Raw genomic sequence first — 20834 nt, forward strand, 5'->3', positions numbered from 1 at the left:
TTGTATCATGGAGTCCTCATTGATCTGGTTATAGCCACCGTCTCCATCATCCCGGGTAATAAGAGCATCTACATTTTCACTACACCCTGAGTCTCCCTGGGTAGGCTGGGGGGGGGGGGGGGGTGGTGGTGGTGGTGGTGTTGGTGGGCTGGGTTGAGCTTTCTGTCTTGTTGTTCAGTCGCTAAGACACATCCAGCTCTCTGTGACCCCAAAGACTGTAGCATGCCAGGATTCCCTGTCCTTCACTATCTCTTTGATCTGAAGAGCAAGAAGAGTTTGGGGGAGCTGATCTGAAGGGAAGATGCCTAAGGGGGCTTCCTCTTTCCCTCCTAAAAATAATGTTCTCTAGAACAGGAGGGTCAGGGGAGACATAAAAGTTCCCTTGGTCTTCCAGCTGGGAATGTCACCAATTAGACTTATGTGGGTCACAAAATTATTTCCTTAAAGAGCAAAGTAGGGCAGCCTTGAAGAGTTGGAAGAATACACATTTTGGAGTCAGACAGACCTGGGCTCTGCTGTGAGCCTCTCAGCTGCCTGGCTCCGTGTCTTAGGGAAATGCCTGAACATTTCTCTGCTTTGCTTATCATCACCAGGACAGTCATGCTGAGTCAGCATGGACGTTCGGATTAGACACAACATTTGTAAAGTACTGTGCCAGGTGTCCTGGCACACAACAGGTGCTTCATAAAGGCACATATAGGATCTGCTGCCATTTCAGTTTTTCCCACACCAATCCAGCCCTCGCGGAATGATGCCTAAGATCCCAGATGCCACACACATTATTATGCCTAAATCTTAGCCTCCTCAAGGCCCCTATTTGGGTCCCTCCCTTTCCTAGATGTTCCAGGGGTCCATGGTCTCCCGAGTATTGATGGGGCTCCCTCTGTCATGGGAGATCTTCTTTTACCTGAGTGGAGACTCTAGACCCCAGAAAACTGCCTTCTTTTAGAAACACAGAAAGCCTGGACGATGCTCTTGAATAGGTTGGAGCAGGGGAAGGACCAGGGCATTACTCAGTCAGGACCCCAAAGCCGTGGTTGACCCTCTGTCTCGCTCCCCCATCAGCGAACTGTGGCCCTACCTCCCAATACCTCCTGGATCCGGCCACTCCCCCCCACACTGCTGCCCCCTGGTCTAAGCTCCTGTCCTCTCTCCCCTGGGGTTTTGCAGCAGCCTCTTGACCAGTCACCCTGCTTTAGCCCTTTAGCCTTCCATTAGTCTCCAGTCAGGCTGATCCTGTGAAAATGGAAGTCAGGGACCCCTTTCGCAAAGATGACACCAAAAGTGAAGAAGAAAGCCCCTGCTCTCCCAGAGCTGACGTCAAAATAGACTTTGGTCAGGAAGGCAGTGCTGAAATGCATCCAAAGACACACACACACAAGAGAAGACCCACATATCACCCACCTTCCAGAGGACCAAGACACCACGGCTCCAATGGCAGCCTAAATATTCTCAGAAGTGCACCCCCAGGAGAACCAAGCTTGACCACTATGCCAGCACCACATTCCCCAGGCCACTGGATCTGCCGTGAAAGAGATAGAAGACAGTAACACACTCATGTTCTTTGTGGAGGTCAAGGCCATCAACACAGGTATCAGACAGGCTGGGAAGATGCTTTTATGACATCACCTAGACAGGCCAACACCCTGATGGGGTCTGATGGAGAGAAGAAGTCATATAGGTTTGACTGGCCCCGTAATGCTTTGGGTGGTGCCAACAAATTGTATCATCTATAAACTAAGTCCAGTTGGCTAATTCTAAGTACAACTTTTTTTTTTTTTTAAACCACAGACAAACCAATGGATGTCAGATCCCATCACTACTTTACTCCAAATCCTCTGGTGGCTGCTGTCTCAGATGGTCTCCTCTCCCCTGCCCCTGATAAGGACCTCCTGTCTTGCTTCTTCTCCGCCTCTTGCTCACTCTATTCCCCCAGGCCCTGGCCTCCTCCCTGCCTGCTCCTAGGATAGACTAAGGGCCCACCTGAGGGCCAATACCTGGAATGCCCTTCCTGCAGATCCTACTCAGGTCCTCTTATCAGACAGGCTTTCCAGCAACATTCCAGGTATAAAAGCAGCTCCTTTCTCTCCATCCTCCTGCATTATTTTTCCTCCCAATTCTTATCACTTCCTTTTACATCTGTCCCCATGGGAAGATGAGAACTTGATCTCATCTCATCTGCCATTCCTGTGGCAGTGCATGGCACATTATTGTTGTTTATTCACTCAGTATGTCTGACTCTTTTCGACCCCATGGACTGCAGTCCACCAGGCTTCCCTGTCCTTCACTATCTCCTGTAGTTTACTCAAACTCATGTCCATTGAGTCAGTGATACCATCCAACCATCTCATCCTCTGTTGCCTCTTCTCCTCCTACCTCAATCTTTCCCAGCATCAGGGTCTTTTCCAGTGAGTCAGCTCTTTGCATGAGGTGGCCAAAGTACTGGAGCTTCAGCTTCAGCATCCATCCTTCCAATGAATATTCAGGGTTGATTTTCTTTAGGATTCACATTAGAGACCCCAAACAAAGATTTGTGAAAGAATAATTGGATGAGTGGGCAACTGCTCTGTGGGTGCCCACCCTCTTCCTACTAGATGGCTGACAGACAGATTCCATAGGGACATGGCTCCTGCCCTCAAATCTGATGACAGACAAAAAGTAATGAAGAAATTAAAAAACAGTGCCTAGCAAATAACAGGTTCCAATAAACATGTTTCTGGACTTGCCTGGTGGTCCAGTGGCTAAGATTCTGCACTCCCAATGCAGGGGGCTCAGGTTCCATTCCTGGTCAGGGAATTAGATCCCACAAGTCATAACTAAGAGTTCGCATGCCACAACAAAGATCCTGAGAGCCCCAACTAAGACCCAGATTAGTCAAATAAATATTAAAAAAAAAAAAAACCCTAAACAACACATTTCCTTGAAAGAGTGAAGCCCTAACTGGGATGTGCAAACAGTTCTGTGGGACCCAAAAGAGACACCTAGGTGTGTTGGATGAGGGGCGCGGAATGAGCTGGAGACGACTTCTAGAGGGGATGTTTGAGGAGGACCTTCAACAGTAGGTCTTTGACAGTCGAGCGGTAACAGCATGGAAGGATAAAATGAGAGCAATCTGGAAGAGCTTTAAAAGCCACGATAGGGAACATTGTTAGTGCTAAACCTCCCCAGGACCCTCCACGGCTCCAGCCGGAGATCAGCAAACAGTGTTGAGGCCTGACAGGTTACAGAGCTGAAAGCAGGTTGGGGGACCACTCCGCACAACGGCTGATCCCCGCTTTCCCCCTCTCTCCCACCAGATCACTTGTCCACCGCCCTCTGGGGCCCTCTGGGCGGCGTCCAAATGGCCTGGCCAGGCCCATCCGTGGGTGACGTCACGTACAGAGGCGGGTCTCAGGACTGTAGGGCGGGGCCCCGCGAGGGGGCGGGGCCCGACGTGGCTCCTGGCCCCACCCTGAGAGAGGCCTAGGCAGGGGAGACCGGAAGTCCTCCCGCTACCGTCGGCCGCTGGATCCCTTTGGTTCCTCCTCTCAGCTCCGGGCGCAAGGTCGTGGCCCGGAAGTAAAGGGGCCATGTTGGTGGGTGACCCCAGGAGAGGTACCGGGCGAGAGGCGAATCTCGAGCAGAGGAAGTGCGCGCGGTCCTCAGGTGAGTGAGGGGAGGAGTGAAGGCCGGGGTTGGGGGTTCGCCACGCCTTCTCTCAGGGTCGCTGTTTGAGTCCCCAGCCCGGCCGGGGCCTACACTATCGGCCTGACCACCGGGGGTCTCACCCCAGCCTGCCCTGGGTTTCCCCCTGGAGGCCGCTCCGGGGCCCCGCCCCAACCTCCGGAGCTCTCCCGGGGCCCCAGAGCCGACCTGCCCCAGCCTCAGGGTCTCTCCACCCCGGTTCGTGCGATCCCCCCCAGGTAGGGGGAGGACCTGGGGACCCTCCAGGGCCCAGCCGCCCATTCGCCGGTCGACCTTGTAACAGCTCTTGCATGCCAGTCGCCTCCTACTTCGTAAAACACTTTTCTGTTGATTTCTGGATTCATCTGTCCCACTCAGGGAGACCCTTGGCGCCGAGGGGCGCTCTTCTGCAGTTGAGGGTAAAGGGACGGGGACGGTGGCTTGCTCACGCTCGCGCAGCAAGGCCGGAAGCTGACGGTAGCTGACTTTGGGCCCAAAGTCCAGACCTTTTTACCAGTCAGCTACCTCTCCCATTCAGTCTCATTTCTTTATTTCAGAAAGAGGGGTGATCATTTTTTCCACACAGGGACGTTGTGAGCGTCCTTCGTTTATTTTTTGAGCCCTCGGTATGTGCCGGGCGCTGAACTGGGAAAGTTTGTACAGCACCTAAAAGTGCTGTATGCGTGGTACGATCCCAGCAAACGGTAGTTTTCATTCCGCAGGCAGGCAGAGTGGGGTCGTAAGTGCACCCCCCTTTACAGCCCTGCCTGTGGGTGAGTTACTTCTCTCTGGGAGCATCAGTTTCCTCCACTTAAAATGGGGAGACTGGTGACACTAGAATTGTTGATGGGATGAGATGTCACGTGGGACCTGCTTGGCCAGTAAACACTCAATAAACATTAACCATTGTTGTTATGAACCCTGTCCACTTCATAAGTTCCTCAGTTTAAATGTGATAATGGATGACAAAGCACTTTACAAATGATATCACTCCGTGGTTCTGTAAGGGTTTATTGTTACTGAAGGTAGATGATGGTAGTTTATGTGTAACTAAATCTGATACTTATTGAGCACTTACAAACACACAAGGGGAGATAGCATTAATCATAGCTGCCCCAATAGATGGCTTGGCATATGCTGAGTGCTATTCTAACCACGTTTAATCCTCATACTAACTATATGGAAAATACAGTTTTAATCCTCATTTTACAAATGAGGAACTAAGGTAAGCCCAGAGAGGTTAAGAAACTTGCCCAGGGTAATCAGCTTTCTAAGTGTTGGTGCTAGGATTCAAGTATGACTGAGGCCCCTTGTGGTGAAGTTATATTACGCGTGCTTCTTCCCTGGTGGTTCAGATGGTAAAGAATCTGCCTGCACTACAGTACACCGGGGTTCAACCCCTGGGTCGGGAAGATCCCCTGGAGGAAGAAATGGCAACCCACTCCAGTTGCCTAGAGAATGCCATGGACAGAGGAGCCTGGCAGGCTACAGTCCATGGGGTCACAATGAGATGGACATGACTGAGCAGCTAATACTTTCTTTCACTTTACATGGGGTATCTCAGGCAAGTTTCAAAATAACCCTGTGGGGTAAGTACTATTAGCCTAAAACTACATAGCAGTATATAAATGTAGATAGCGTTATCTCTGTTTTACAAGAGAGGAACCTGATGCTCAGAGAGGTTATATACTTTGCCCAAAATCATATGGCAGGTAAGTGGCAGAGCCCAGATTCAAGCCCAGGTAGTCCAGCTTCCAGTCCCTGACCTTTCAGCGTAACTGGTAGTTTCCCAGGAGGAGTCTGTAGGCTGGGATCTAGCCCTGGCCCTGCCACTAAGTCACAGTGTGACCTTGAGGGGGTCTCTGAGACCTGGATTAAGAACTACAGAATTACTGGTGACTCAGATGGTAAAGAATCTGCCTGCAACACGGGAGACCTGGCTTCAATCCCTGGGTCAGGAAGATCCCCTGGAGAAGGGAATGGCTACCCGCGCCAGTATTCTTGCCTGGAGAATCCCATGGACAGAGGAGCCTGGCGGGCTACAGGCTACGGGTTTGCAGAAGCAGACACGACTGAGCAACTAACACTTTCATATTTCACTTTCATAGGCCCTTCTGGGCTTTCCTGGTGGCTCAGCAGTAAAGAATCCACCTGCCAATGCAGGAAATGTGGGTTCGATCCCTGGGTGGGGAAGATCCCCTTGGAGAAGGAAATGGCAACCCACTGCAGTTTTCTTGCTTGGAGAATCCCATGGACTGAGGAGCCTGGCAGGCTACAGCCCAAAGGGTCACAAAGAGTCGGACACAACTGAGCAACTGAACAACAGTGTAGTCCCCTTCTATCATTAACTCTGATTCCAGGCTTCTCTTTTTCCCTGTGTATAGCTTGACGCCCAGCCCCTGTCAGTCCCCCATGGCCTCATGGAGCCGAGAGGCGGTGCTGAGTCTCTACCGGGCTCTGCTTCGCCAAGGCCGACAGCTTCGCTACACTGATCGAGACTTCTACCTTGCCTCCATCCGCCGTGAGTTCCGGAAAAATCAGAAACTGGAGGATCCTGAGGCCCGGGAGAAGCAGCTGGAAAAGGGCCTGGTCTTCCTCCACAGCAAGCTAGGAGGGATCATTTAGGATCCTCTCCTTTCCCCTCCCATCCTAATTTCAAGCGAAAGTGGACACAGGTGCCTTCCAGAGACACGCCTGCCTCTCTGCAACCTCCACCTCACAGATGCATTAAGAAGCCTCAGGTAGGTAGGCCTGTGTTCCTGTAGGTTTCATTTTTTCTGATACAAGGGATGAGGAAAGGAAGAATTTTTCCTTTTAGTGGCCAAAGTTCTTTAGGCATACTGAAGGAAATACCAACATAAATAACAGAATGTTCCCTTATAAAATGTTCCCAGTTAAAAAGGCCCTAGTTTCAAGTCCTACTAGAAGACCATTTTTCTTTATAGGACATTTAATGTATGAAAATGCTAGAAAAATTACTGGTTAAAACTTAGATCTTGTTCCATCTGGCTCATTCTTCAGTGGATTCAGTTCTCTTGAGGGTTAGATCATGTTCCCCCAAACATAACTATGTGGTTTAGTCACTAAATCCAGTCCTACTCTTTGCGACCCCATGGACTGTAGTCTACCAGACTCCTCTGTTCATGGAATTCTCCAGGCAAGAATACTGGAGTGGGCTGCCATTTCTTTCTCCAGGGGATCTTCCCAACCTGAGGATTGAACCCAGGTCTCCCATACTGCAGGCAGATTCTTTACCAACTGAGCCACCAGGGAAGCTATAAACATAACTACTCTGTTTCAAAAGTCTCTAAAGCAAGCATAGTGTCCAGACCTCAGAGGACTGCCTTCCTGGCTAACAACTGTGGGATTTAGGGCAAATCACTCAATCTGTCTAGGCCTCCATTTCCTCATTTGTAGATGAAATGGCATCCCATTCCAGTATTCTTGCCTGGAAAATTCCATGGACAGGAGCTTGGCGGGCTATAGTGGGGTTGCAAAGAGGACACGACTGAGCACCACCACCAAAATAGTACCTGCTTCTTCAGCTTATTGTAAGAATTAATGAGAAAATGCACACAGAGTACTTTAATAGTTCTTGGCCACTGGTATGTGAGCTGTGTTTCCTCTCATGCCAGTGTTAGCAGCAAGTTCCACTGTAACCTGATGATTGTATTTAATTCAGCAACTTTCCCAAAGGGCCTGCCCTGGCATCATGGTAGGCTCTAAGGTGGAGATGAACGATGTGGCCCATCTAGGGACAGGTCCGATGTGGCGATTCGCAGGAGGTAGCTCTGGACTAGAGGTGGGTCAAGAGCTTATAGACAGGAAAGGGGCCAAAACGACCTGGAGAGCGGGGCGGCTGGGAGGGGGGGCCGGGAATCACAGATAGGTATAGAAAAGAGGACATTGGAGGTCTGCTTCAAACAAAAAGTAGAAGTTCATCGGGCAGATAGGCAAGAATGAGCAAGTGAGGAGGTGAAAACCACATTTTGTAGTCTGGAAACTTGAGTCTGGAGTAGCTTGAATTGTGTACCTGTAAGGCAGGTGACTGGAGTTGAGACTGAGCCAGATCTGGAAGGACATCGAATCTCCTGTTGAGGAAGTCGTGATATCTGATGGGCGGTGGTGGGCACCAGAGCTTTGTCAGCTGGGGAGTGGTGTGCATGAGGGGTCAGGGCAGTGGCAGCATGCAGAATAAATCGGTGAGAGCCCCAAAGCGGGTGAATCTGAGCAGATGAGTGGAGGGACTGAGGCAGTGGGGAGGCTGCATGTAGGTGCAGTGTGGGCAGCAGGGGACTTTACCAAGTGGGGGCTGGTGCAACAGGAGGAGAGAGAGTGAAGGATGACTTTGAGGTGGAAGGCATGCCAGCTGGGTGGAGGGTACTGTTTTCAACAGAGGGAAGGCAGGAGGAGCCTTGTGTAATGGTTTTGGGTTCTCCTCAGCCAGTGGGTTGATTGGCAGACCTGCCTTTGGGAGTAAAGGGCAGGTGGGACGTGATGCCCACGAGGTCCTGCCTGCATAGGGAAAGCAGAAGTGAGTACTGAAGATTTTGTGTTCAGAGTCTATTTTGAGTGTGAATCGGGTTACAGGTTGCTGCCACTCAGTTCAGTTCAGTTCAGTCACTCAGTCGTGTCTGACTCTCTGCGACCCCATGAACCGCAGCACGCCAGGCCTCCCTGTCCATCACCAACTCCCGGAGTCCACTCAAACCCATGCCTATCGAGTCAGTGCCGCTACCTCCTCCAAAAAACAAACAAAAAAAGCCATAGAATTAGTAGCTCATTGGTGGAACAGATGCGTCAAGTTCGGTCTGTCAAGTCCTGCTGGCCCTGGGGGCAGTGAATGAGCCAGAATGCCCCTGGGGCATTATGGTCTAGTGCTGTGTGGAGAGCAGATGGGTACAAGGTGGGGTTGCAGGCTGTTTGGGACTCTGATAACCTGCACCCCAGTACCATGAGCTCTAGGTTCAACTCGCGACTGCACAACTTACTCACATGGTGACCTTGGGTCAGTTACCTAACCTCTGCCTCAGTTTCTTCATCTGACAGTAGGAGATAACAATGTGACTGACCTCATGGGATTGTCATGAAGAGTAAGAGAGCAAAGAGGGGGAAAAATGCCCAGCACATGATACATGCTCAATGTGTGTTAATTCTTATCATGCATACTTAAGCCAGGTAATGTTTAGTTTGAATAATATGACCTTTTCAAGTAAAAGAAGTTGGAATGTTCAGAGTTCTGTGCTGTCATCCTAGGAAGTCACAGGGCCACTGTTACTCATCACCCCCACTGCCAGTACACAGGGTGGTAGTATGTCCATTCCCATTCTTGTATCTGAGGAGACAGGTTAAACACCTTGTCTGAAATGTTAACAGAGTTCACATTCTTCATCCTCAGCCCTGCCCGCCGGGACAGTGGTTCCTCCTCTTTTTTAAAATACTTTTAACTATTTGTACTTGTACAGTTGCGTGGTGTTAAGAATATTCATCTTGTGATATAACAGATCTCCAGAGCTTTTTCATCTTGTAAAACTGAAACTAAACCCCAGGGCTCCTTCCTAATTGCGCAAGACCCAGGCTCCTTCCCCCTTGTTAGGCAGAGCTCCTACCCCTCACCGGCTCCCAGCTAGTAGAGCACGGCCTGAGTGGAGGGTATACTGTGGATAAGCAGTTTCAACCGGAACAGGTTGAGTTCAGTTTTAGAATAGAAACTCTTATCTCCCTGGGGGAGCTTGTGGGTGTTCGCTCTTCTTGCTGGTCGTTAGGTTGTCAGCACCACCTGGTCCTTGGATGGGGCAGGGAATATACTGCACTGGTGTAGAAAAGCCTTTTCCCAAGTCTGCTCAACGTAATATTTTTGGTCTCAATCCCAGGATGGCATCAGTGTGGGTTTCAGAGACCGTTCCTGGCTCCATCTCAGAAGGTGAAATGGACCTCACAGGACAGACTGGATTGCTGAGTGCCTTCTGAAATGTGACCTTTGTCCTGTGGATGGAAATTGTAAAAGACTTAATGATAGCCCACATTTGTAGAGTCCTTTTACAGTTTATAAAATGTTCACATACAGTATTTGAGTAGCTATGTTGTCCTCACTACAACCCTATGATTTAGGCCATGCAGGCGTCATTATCCCCTTTACATAGCTGAGGGGTTGAGTAACTCATTTGCGGTCACCCAGCTAATTAGTCAGGGCTCAATGGAGGTTCTCAAGATTTCTGACTCTAAAATCCAGCCTCTTCTGTCGTGCCACCTCACTGCCTCGTTCTCACCAGCCATCAGAGGGTCAAGGACTAAATGGCCCAGAGAGGCTCCTTCCAGCTGCTGCGCAGAGGGGAGCTGGGCCCCTCTTGCTCTGCTGTATCACATGCAAGGATCATTTAGGAGATGGTTCTCCCTATTGTAAATACATCCCTAAAGAGCCTTTTGTTTTAAAAGAAATAAAACAGTGGTTGGAATAGAAAACGGTAACCTGCTCTATTCTTGCCAAGAGAATTCCATGGACAGAGGAACCTGGCAGGCTACAGTCCATGGGGTCGCAGAGTCAGACATGACTGAGCACACACACAAAACAGTGGTCATGATTATGTATGGGGAACTGTACCTGTCAACTTTGTCCTGATTGTATTAGTTTGCCTCGGGGACATTTATGTCCCATCTCTCTTGGTGGCTGCTGGAGGGACAATGACGCTAGAGTTCTTGCGTCACCCCACCTGCAAATACAGAGCTTCTCTCTTCTCAGCCTTGCTTGCTCTGAGCATTTGAAGTGGGAGTATATTTAATTTGGCCAAGTAGTTTCTCATTCTGTCCCTGAACCTGAAGCGTCTACTAACTGCAAAAGGTGGAGAAGAGAATAGAAAAGTGGCAACTAAATTCTAGTTAGAAAAAAGTAATACTTGACTGCAACTCTTGCTGAAATAGAGTCAGAAATATTCCTTTCTTGTTGATGAGGGAGGCACGAAGCATGAGATGTGAGATGGTAGTACTCGGCTGTAAGGGTATTAGAAAGAAGTTCCTTCACACTGGACAGTGCATGAGGGACCTTGTCTCTCTCTCCTCCCATTGTGGGTATGCGGGTGAATGATAAACAACTGTTTATAGGTAGTTCTGGGATGCAGGACACGGGAGGTAGAAGAGAGAAGCAGTATGAAGCGCCGTGTTCAGATCGAACCGCTTTGCCATCCTTCATCTGGGTTGGGCCCAGGGTTTTAAGTCCATGGGAAATGGGTTTTTTGGGGGATGAGGGGAACTTCAGTCATGCTGACCCCGTTGTTGCCAGGGAACAAAGGTGAGCTCACCCCGCATGAACACTGTACGGAGGCCAGCCTCTTCTGCATTGTGCCTGTGAACTCCACTCGGGTGACCACATTTTTAGTTCATTTTTCAGGTGCGTGTGAGCAGGTGGATTTCTTTGTTTTCCAGTTAACAGCTCAGTCTCCAGCGATTGTTGTGTTTATTCTGTCTCTGTCCCAGTGCTAGGCTCCCCTGAGCTTCTCATGGCCCCCTGCTCACTCTCCCCAGGAAACAGCATTTGTCAGTGGGACTGTCCACAGAGCGTTCTTTTCTTCTTTGGCCCTTCCTCACACGTGGACTTGTAGTTACGTCTCCGTGTGCCAGGGTATTCAGTCCGTGTCGTGTTGTTACCGTTATTGGCAGGATGTTCGCAGAACAGGAACAGTTTGATCTGGCCAAGGGCAGACATGACAGAGGAGGAAAAGCATCATGCTAGGAGTTGCGAGTTGTGCACATGGCTCCGTCATTCCTTTTCTCTGAGACCTCTGACAGGTCACCTCCCTATGTGTGAGGTGATGTGATGGGACTAGATGGGCCGCCTCTAATTAATTTAGACCTTCTCTGATCTGACTTTCCACAAGCAGTGGCCAGAGGATCAAAGCACTATCTGCACTACAGTGTTGGGAAAGGGTCCGGAGGATTGTGTTGCGTGGTGGGGTCTTCACTCTAATACAAGGAAGGGCTGACCGTGAGCTTAGTGCTCTCTATAATCTCAGTTGATAGGTGGGGTAGTTTTCCCGTAACTAGCATGATCATTTCCTCCGACTGCATCCAGCTACCTCAAGGACACGCTACCTCCCTCCTGGCCCCCGAGCATGGAGTGCTGGAGTCAGGAGGATTTGGTTTGCTGGAACTCAAGAGTACCCTGGACTAGCCCAGAGCGGGAGGGAGGAGGAGGCCTGGTTCTCCGGGTCGCATGTGGTGACAGCTGTGTTCTGCCTTCGTCCTCAGGTGCGCGATGGCAGGCTCTGGTGAGCGCAAAAGCAAGAAAGATGACAATGGCATCGGGACGGCCATCGATTTTGTGCTCTCCAACGCCCGGCTGGTGCTGGGGGTGGGAGGAGCAGCCATGCTTGGCATCGCTACGCTAGCAGTTAAGCGGGTAAGTGCACTCAGCCCAGGCCAGGCATTAGAGAGCTGGTGAGGCTGCCAAGTGGAGCTGATCTAGAATTAATACCGTGATACTGCTAAGGGAATGTAACGTGGCAATTGACATTATTAGACGAGACCTTGAGAGAATTAAGTAAATGTGCTTCTAGGATTTGTAAATACAAAGAAAGAAGTTTATCCCAGGGTTAAATTGCAAATAACCAAAATAGCCTTCTGTGACCACCTTACTTAAAATAGCACCCTCACCACACATATATTTCCTATTTCCCTTTCCTGCTTTACTCTTAACACCTGTATTGCATGCTTTAGCTTGTTGATTATGTATTGCTTAAATCTCTGTACTGAACTGCAGACTCCATGAAGGCAGGAATTGGGTCGAAAAACTGCTTTATTTTGTGTACCTAGAACAGTGCCTGGCACAGAGTAGCCATTCAGTGATGTGTAAATAAATGGATCGGTGTTTGACATTATGGTGCATTGATAAGGTACAGTGTTGTATCATCAGAAATTGTACCATATTGTTCAACCCTGATTCATTCTCAGTGATATGGGGAGTGATTAAAATGACAAGTAAAAAATCAATTTTTCAAGGTATATATAGAGGAAGATGCTAATTATATAAATACATATTTCTAGAAAGAAATGTACCAAAATATTAATAGTTATCTTCTGGTGTGACTTCCCTGGTGGCTCAGGTGGTAAAGAGTCCGCCTGCAATTCAGGAGACCTGGGTTCGATCTTTGGGTTGGGAAGATCTGGAGGAGGAAATGGCAACCCCCTCCAGTATTCTTGCCTGGAGAATCCCTTGGACAGAAAAGCCTGGCAGGATATAGTCCATGGGGTCACAAAGAGTCGGACATGACTGAGCGACTAAGCACACAGCACAGCACTTAAGTCTGCCAGACCCTGTCCTGTCCCGAAATGGGTACTGCTGGGCTTGGAAAGGCTGAGCCCCCGAAGCACCGATGGGGCCTGACTCAGATGTCGGCCGCTCCTCGTGGGGTCAGGCTGGTGCCTGTACCCCCAGGACAGAGAGGTGGATAAGCCCAGCAGGGGCACAGGTCTGACCCACGTTAGGGAAGCCCTGTGGCCTGGGTAGAGGAGGGGGTGTCCCCGAGTCACCCAGCAGGCTTTTATGAATAGAACTAGGAGAAATTCTGAGTTTTTTTTTTTGGGTTGTGACATTATGAATAAATGTGTTTCTTACTTATTTATATGATTTAGTATTCCTGAGAGTTTCTGTGTGGAGCAAAGCATTCCATAATATAGAATAAAACGACATTATTGAAAAGTAGTAGTGGAACTCATTATGGCAGAACTGGTGGGAAGCAGGAAAGAAGGTCCACATGCTGGTCCTCTCTGCCCTTTCAGATGTACGACAGGGCGATCAGCGCCCCCACCAGCCCCACCCGCCTGAGCCATTCAGGGAAAAGGAGCTGGGAGGAACCAAACTGGATGGGCTCTCCCCGACTGCTCAACAAGGACATGAAGGCAGGCCTGAGCAGGTCCCTGCAGGCTCTTCCCACAGGCTCCTCTGCCTTTGACACAGGTGAGGAAGGCTGTTACCCTCTGGGACTCACCTCGGGCTCTCAGTGTTACTCTTGCCCTCAGCACGTTTCTTAAGGACACACGCGCCAGGCGCCATGCTGGCCTTTTGTGCTAAGCCCTTCTCTCTAGGGCTGAGGCGGCTGTGGATGAGCAAGCACGGGATGAGCTCACGGGCCTCTCTCTCTTGCCTTGGCAGATACATTCTGCCCGCCCCGGCCCAAGCCATTGGCCAGGAAGGGCCAGGTAGACTTGAAGAAGTCACGACTCCGCATGTCCCTGCAGGAGAAACTTCTCACTTACTACCGGAACCGGGCGGCCATCCCTGCCGGCGAGCAGGCTCGGGCCAAGCAAGCTGCTGTGGACATATGTGCCGAGCTCCGGAGCTTCCTGCGGGCCAAGTTGCCTGACATGCCACTTCGGGACATGTACCTGAGTGGCAGCCTCTATGATGACCTGCAGGTAACCAGGGGGTGCTTACAAAGGGTAGGGTGGTTCTGACCACGATGCTTCTCAATAGTGCCATTGGGGCAGAAGATCAGTGTCCTTGGCTTGCCAAAAAAGATTAGTCTTACTGCTTCTGAATTCTGCACATTGTGGTAGCATTTGATCCCTGCCTTTAATTCGTTTTCAGTCATAAAACTTCTAGGAAGCTGTTAAGAGGCTTCCTCCTTCCTTATTCTTGTCCCAGTTTCTCCTTCCTGGCTTTCTGTCTTCTGGGATCTTGAAGGCATGGAGGATGTCATATGTACTTCTGGGTCCAGAGACAGTGGGGTGTTTGGAACGAGCACAGGCTCTAATGTCTAACAGACCTGGATTTAAGTCCTCACTCTGAATTGATGTGGTCATGTGCAAGAATTTTTAGTTTCCTTTTTTGCTGGGTGGGGGTGGTGGTGGTGGGGATACAAGATGGTGGGACCTGTGTTTGGGGAAACTTGTCTCTTGAGGAGATGAGGGTCCCTCAAACCCGTTTTAATTTTGCTACAACAGGTGGTGACAGCTGACCACATCCAACTTATCATGCCCCTCGTGTTGGAGCCAAACCTGTGGTCATGTATCCCCGGGGAGGACACCATCATGAATGTCCCTGGCTTCTTTCTAGTTCGCCGGGAGAACCCAGAGTATTTTCCTCGTGGTAGCAGTTACTGGGACCGCTGTGTAGTAGGGGGCTACCTTTCTCCGAAGACGGTGGCAGACACTTTTGAGAAAGTAGTGGCTGGCTCCATCAACTGGCCAGCCATCGGGTCCCTCTTGGACTATGTGATTCGACCAGCCCCGCCCCCAGAGGCCCTGACTCTGGAAGTGCAGTATGAGCGCGACAAGCACCTCGTCATTGACTTCCTGCCATCAGTGACCCTTGGTGACACTGTCTTGGTGGCCAGACCACACCGGCTAGCCCAGTACGACAACCTGTGGCGGCTGAGCCTGCGTCCTGCCGAGACGGCGCGCCTGCGAGCCCTGGACCAGGCTGACTCGGGCTGCCGCTCCCTGTGCCTCAAGATCCTCAAGGCCATATGCAAGTCCACTCCGGCCCTGGGCCGCCTCACTGCCAGCCAGCTCACCAATGTCATCCTCCACTTGGCCCAGGAGGAGGCTGACTGGTCCCCGGACGTGCTGGCCGACCGCTTCCTGCAGGCCTTGAGGGGGCTCATCAGCCACTTAGAGGCCGGCGTTCTGCCCAGTGTCCTGAACCCTAAGGTGAACTTATTTGCAGAGCTCACCCCTGAGGAAATAGACGAATTGGGATACACACTCTATTGCTCGTTATCCGAGCCGGAGGTGCTGCTGCAGACGTAGGGCAGGTGAAGGCCGAAGCAGGTGTCGGATGCTCAGGCCCCCGATTCTCCGTTAGAAACACTTGGCTGCATAGTTGGTGCCTCACAGGGTCCCTGGGTGCCGCCTGTCTTGCCGGTCATCACCCTGGTCACTTCATGCTGATGAGAATGACATATCTGTCTCCTCTTTTCTCACCAACCCTTTCGATTTTTGTCGTCAGGCTCTATGCTCCCTACTCTTCCCCTCCCCCCTGCTCCAGGCTAATTTTCCTTGAATGAATCGATAAGGTGGAGCCCCGGCCTGAGCTGTGGCGACCACTTGGTATTTTGCATCTTGGCCTAGGTCTGTCGTGTCGGCTGTGCCGCCTGCCCCTTTTTGGTGTCTGCTCTGTCTTTCCCACCTGTTCACATCTTTGTTGCTCTTTTTTTCCTGGAGCCATCTGCCTAATTAAGATGTTGCCTTGCAGTCGACTGTCACTGAAGTTAGGATTGCACGTTTCAAACTCAACTCTGCAGAGAGTGCTCAGACAGTATTTAGGATTTCCGGGAATAACGTTGGTGGAAAAGCTGGTCTTTGACCCAAGTTCCTGGAAAAAAGAAGCCCACTCCCCACCTCTTGACCAATTCTTATCCAGAAGGACCGAGAAGGTCTGCTGGGCACACTGTTGGCTGCCACACATGGAAATGAGGGCTCACGATAAACTGGATACAGAGTTATTCGGAAATTGTGTTTCTTAGTGGCCATCAGTGAGAGTGCAGAGTGCGGGAACCTGGAGGTGGTAGTGGGGTCTGTGTGCATGATGTCTGTGCCTCACCTGGGGCTGGTCACACCCAGCACCGCTGCGTGAAGATGTCAGATGCTGCTGTTGGCCCCTCCCTGCTGTATTGCTAATGAGGACAAGGCCTTTAAGAACACAGTCTTAGTGCTTGAGGTTGACAGGCAGCTGAACATTAATGACCACATTCCCTTCAGGCCTGCCTTTCTTGGATATTGCCTTAGAGCAAGAACAGGTCCAACAGCCAGCCCTTCAATCCCTAGTGTGTGCCATAGGAACATGAGGGAGTGTCTGCCTAACTCTGCAGGCATCGCCAGAGGCCAGAGGGCAGGCAGACTTGCACAGACCTCTTTCCTCCATCCTGTCTCTCACCCAGCACCTGGGGAGATCAGTGCTACCCAGGAAGAAAGCACATGGCTAGAACACGAGAGGGAGGTGGGTACTTCCCACATTCCTTCTTGTTTCCTGCTGCTAAAATTGCACTATTTATTGCAATGTAAAAAGTATCTTGAGTGGGGAGGAATATTTAATATACAGTGTCAGTGCATCTTGTTTAGTTTTTTTTTTTTTTCCCTGTTTGTGGCAGGAGGCTGATGATAATTCTATTTCTGATCTGCCCATCCAGTATTTTGTTCTCCCATCAAATCTTTTTATTACTACCTCTCCATCAATGAGATTCTGGTGAAGCTCTCTGCAGCTGTCTCATTCCTTTCCAATGACAGCGACATAAAATGACCCTTTAAATAGCATTGAAACCTTAGCTTCCCTTTGAATTTAAGGTAGAGACTCCTGTCCCTTTTTTGTCATGGTTTAGTAGGTTGAGCAGTAGGATTAACATTGGCTATATTTAGAGACTCTTCCTGTCTCTTCTCTTACATACATGCAAAGGCTCCCTAAAATGGTTCAGTTGTTTCCTCTGTATCAAGACGTTGAGAGAGAATGAAAAACTGACAGCCCAGAACCCTGAGAGGTTCTCCATCTTGGCTGTTCATCAGAGTCAAACTGGGAGTTTAAAATGCTCTGTATGCCTGAGTACCATCCTGGGTGACTGGTGTAGAGCGTGTGGGGTGGAGCCAAGCACTGATGCACCCATCTGCTGTCATTAGAAGAAAAGAAAAGGTAGGGCTACGAGTGTTTGAAAAGCATTCCTTCTTGTTTTTCTTCATTCAGAGAAGGGATCTGGTTTTCCCATGTGGATATTAGAAAACCTGGAATTTTCCCAAGCAGGTGTCTCTGACCAAATTCTATATAAGACATTGGATGGAGACTCAAAAAACAAAAGATTTTATTTTATTTTTTTTTTTAAACAAAAGACTTTAAAAGACCAAATCCCAAATCATCTAAGCCAAGTGTAATTGTGATTTGAGTTTATCTCTGAGCATCTTTCTGCAGGCAGCTGTCTCTTACCTGTTTTCACAAAACCAAAACGCCTAACTCTGCCATTTCACAAGCAAGAATCTCTTAGCAGTCCTCAGAACTGGAAGCAGTGGGAATTCTTGACTCTAGTCCTGGTGAATTTGCTGACTGAGATGGGGCAAGTCCCATCATCACATGTGGATGACAGTTCAGTGCTTTGAGATTCTGGGATGAAGGAGGGGACCCCCCTACACACACTTTTTTTTTTTTCATCTTTGGGGAAAGACATAGGGCCTTTTCCCACCTTTCTACCATGTAACTCTCACCTTTGCCTGAAGTAACAGCATCTGCTTCTACCCCATTTGGAAATTTTTTGCACCATCTAGGTTAGCAAACCACAGTTAGCCTAATGCTTGAAAAAAGACTCATCATCTCAAAAACCCAATCAATTCCAAAGTGTATTTTGGTTTTCCCTGTTGCCCCTTCCTAAAACATGAGTTCAATACAAAGTACTTTATACTCTTGGTTGTGACCTTTTGTTTTCCCAAATAAAAAAATAACTGAAGCTCATGTTTGGAAAAATTGTTGTGAGACCTATAATCTTTCCTCCTGGGCTCAGCCCCTGTGGTCCTCCTGTTCATATTCTTGATTGGCTGGTTTTGCTCCCTGGTACTTCACTCAAGTTGAGAACGCAAGTGGTTTTGGTGAGGAATCAGCTTTGGGATCAAGAGGCCCTGGAGAGGGTCAGGGGTGGGGTTGTGTGAGCAGGGATCCCTGCCACGTGTCCGGAGGCTCTGCTGTGGCAATCTTTGAGACTATGACCCTGGCCGAGAACTGCTCTCACAGGACGCATTAGAATCCTGACCTTTGAGCCAAAGCTTAAAGCCAAAGAGACTGGTAAGAGGACGTAGGACTAGAGTTGTGAGGCTGCAGCCCTTGTAGATACACTTAGCTGATTCGAAGAGGCCAAAATACCAGAGGTGTGTGTTCTGGGGTTAACTGTATACAGTGTGTTGTTTACCTTTTCATTACAGTCACCTCATGCTCTCTATTCACCCCTGAGGCCAAGTTCACAACCTGCCTTCCAGTCATCTGCCTGCCCTTCAATAAGAGGTTAATATGTCTGGCAGATAGGTTTGGAACCCATCACCAGTCTTTTGTGTCCTGTCTCGGCTAGGTCCCGAGAGAAGCAGTTTTGCCTTGAGACCCAGACAACTATCATCCTTTTTCTCCTTGAGGGAGGAAATAAAGCTGGGGAACGTGCTGTCTGTCTACAGCATGGGAAAACGAAAATAAAAAGTTTCCAACAGCTTTGGCTTGTGTGTGTGGTATGAAACATTTTCCTAAAGGAGTGGGACTGGTTTTCCATTTGCAGGTAGGAGAAACTTTGAACTGGGTTACCATAAAGGAGAGGATGGGACGACCTGACACTGGAGTCATTCTCCCACCCCTGCAGTGTCACCCTGGAGCAGGATCACTTTAAGTCTCAGCCGTCAATAAGGTAATTTGTCAAGAGGCACTGACAGTTCCCTCCATACAAAAAAATGGAGGACATTTCCCCCAGGGTCCTTGGTTACACCTTTGGAAGACTTCAGTGGCTCAGGGGTTCTGTCTTTGCTCAGAAAGACTAGATGCCTTATGTATGTCCAGATACTTGTGATTCCCCAAGGGGAAAGAAAAACCGCATCTAGTATGCTTTGCCTATATCAGTTGTTCATAGTTGTTGATTTCATCTCTGTGAATAATAGTCCTCTGAGGAAGCAGGAGATGGAGATGGCTAGATGGCATCACCAACTCTATGGACATGAGTGAGTAAACAACGGGAGTTAGTGATGGACAGGGAGGCCTGGCGTGCTGCGATTCATGGGGTGGCAAAGAGTCGTACATGACTGAGCGACTGAACTGAACTGAGGAAGCAGGATGATGTAATGGAGATGGGGACAGGGGACCTGGGAGGTTCAGAAGACCTCAGTTCTAATCATAGTAGTAATAGGAACTATTTATCCAGCACTTATCAGATACCAGGAGCTTTGGCTCAGTGCTTACATGTATTCTCTGACTTCATTCTAAGCATACTCATCATGAGCCTCATCTTACAGACCAGGAAGCTGAGATTCAGCAAGGGTAACTCACTCAACCAAAACGTCTCCACTAATAAACAGACTAGCCATATTTGGGGATATTTGCCCCTAAAAATCTCTCAACTACCTCATACTGCCTCCACGGGGCAAGAACACTTCATCCCTTTAGTCCTCAGTTTATCACTGAAAAGAAATTGTTAGGCTAGACTGAATCAAGTCAATGAATGGTCAGTAGTCACAGAGGACAGTGCTCCCCCAATTTTTCATATCACAGTCCTCAAAAGAGTAATATATGTAGAGCCCACTTAAGTGGATGGAAGCAAAAACTCAAGGGTTCCACCTCTACAGGGCCAGACAAGGGGGTTGAGAGGTGGTGGAGGGCTTTCTCACCACTTAACAGTTCCCTAGTAGAGACTGCAAGTTGCAGATCCCGACGTGGACGGCGTCTTCCAAACACAAACTACTGCAATTGGGCATTAGGAGGACTTGCTGGGAAGCGATTGTGCCTAGTAGTTACAGCGGAGGGAGATAAATGAAACTACCCGAGACAGCAGCTTAAAATCTCTCCTTGTTCTTAGCGGAACTGAACCTACATAAACCGAAAGAAATCCCCCCTGTAACAGAATAGTAGATTTATATTTTAGCAAAATGGATTATGTAAAAATACATTGGGCTGTAGGATTATGCATCTCCTAGACTTTTATAGTCAAGAGTAGGGACGCGGCGCTGGCCTTTAATGGTAGGTGGGTACAGATGAGGCGATTCGACTGACGTCATCAGCCAACCTTTTCAATTATTGAAGGGCTTGCAGTCCTCAGTATTTTGCAAGTGTCTGCATGAAAACGACACTCTGTGAAAACGCACACACGAAGTGACACTTCCTTCTGCCTAGTTTTGTCTTCGGGCCTGAAACTGGTCGCTAGTTAGGGGCTTCACTGAGAGCGGCAGGAAAGACTGCAAGGCAGGGACATAGCGCCATTATTTGGTACGCACTAGGCGAGGGCTGCCCCAGGCAATCATTACCGGCTCCGTGCGGACCGGCTTGATAAAAACAATTCAAAGCCTTACATTACCACAGAAAAAAGCGACTGGGCGACAGAGCCAGACGGCGGGAACCTCACCAGCCGCTCCGCCCCTTCCCGCGCAGATCAGGAGCTTGAGCCAATAGAAATTGGAGATATATATGACTCACCGTGCCTGACCAATCATCTCGACGCGCTCTCTCCTCGACTATCTCG

General features: G+C 49.4%; 2 protein-coding genes across 2 annotated transcripts; both read left to right on the forward strand.

Annotated features, from left to right (window-relative positions):
* Positions 1–3439: 3439 nt before the first annotated feature.
* On the forward strand, positions 3440–6288 carry MIURF (mitochondrial elongation factor 1 upstream open reading frame). The gene is made up of 2 exons (XM_070453359.1): positions 3440–3645; positions 6048–6288. Exon 2 carries the CDS (start codon positions 6076–6078, stop codon positions 6286–6288), a length of 213 nt encoding a protein of 70 aa, XP_070309460.1. The 5' UTR covers positions 3440–3645; positions 6048–6075.
* Positions 6289–6319: 31 nt separating this feature from the next.
* On the forward strand, positions 6320–15848 carry MIEF1 (mitochondrial elongation factor 1). The gene is made up of 5 exons (XM_020881837.2): positions 6320–6404; positions 11905–12055; positions 13435–13612; positions 13808–14070; positions 14599–15848. The coding sequence occupies exons 2-5, from the start codon at positions 11912–11914 to the stop codon at positions 15403–15405; spliced, it is 1392 nt and encodes a 463-aa protein (XP_020737496.2). The 5' UTR covers positions 6320–6404; positions 11905–11911; the 3' UTR covers positions 15406–15848.
* The last annotated feature ends 4986 nt before the right edge of the window (positions 15849–20834 follow it).

This window comes from Odocoileus virginianus, chromosome 23, assembly GCF_023699985.2.
Source record: "Odocoileus virginianus isolate 20LAN1187 ecotype Illinois chromosome 23, Ovbor_1.2, whole genome shotgun sequence".
In the NCBI taxonomy this organism is placed as follows: Eukaryota; Metazoa; Chordata; class Mammalia; order Artiodactyla; family Cervidae; genus Odocoileus; species Odocoileus virginianus.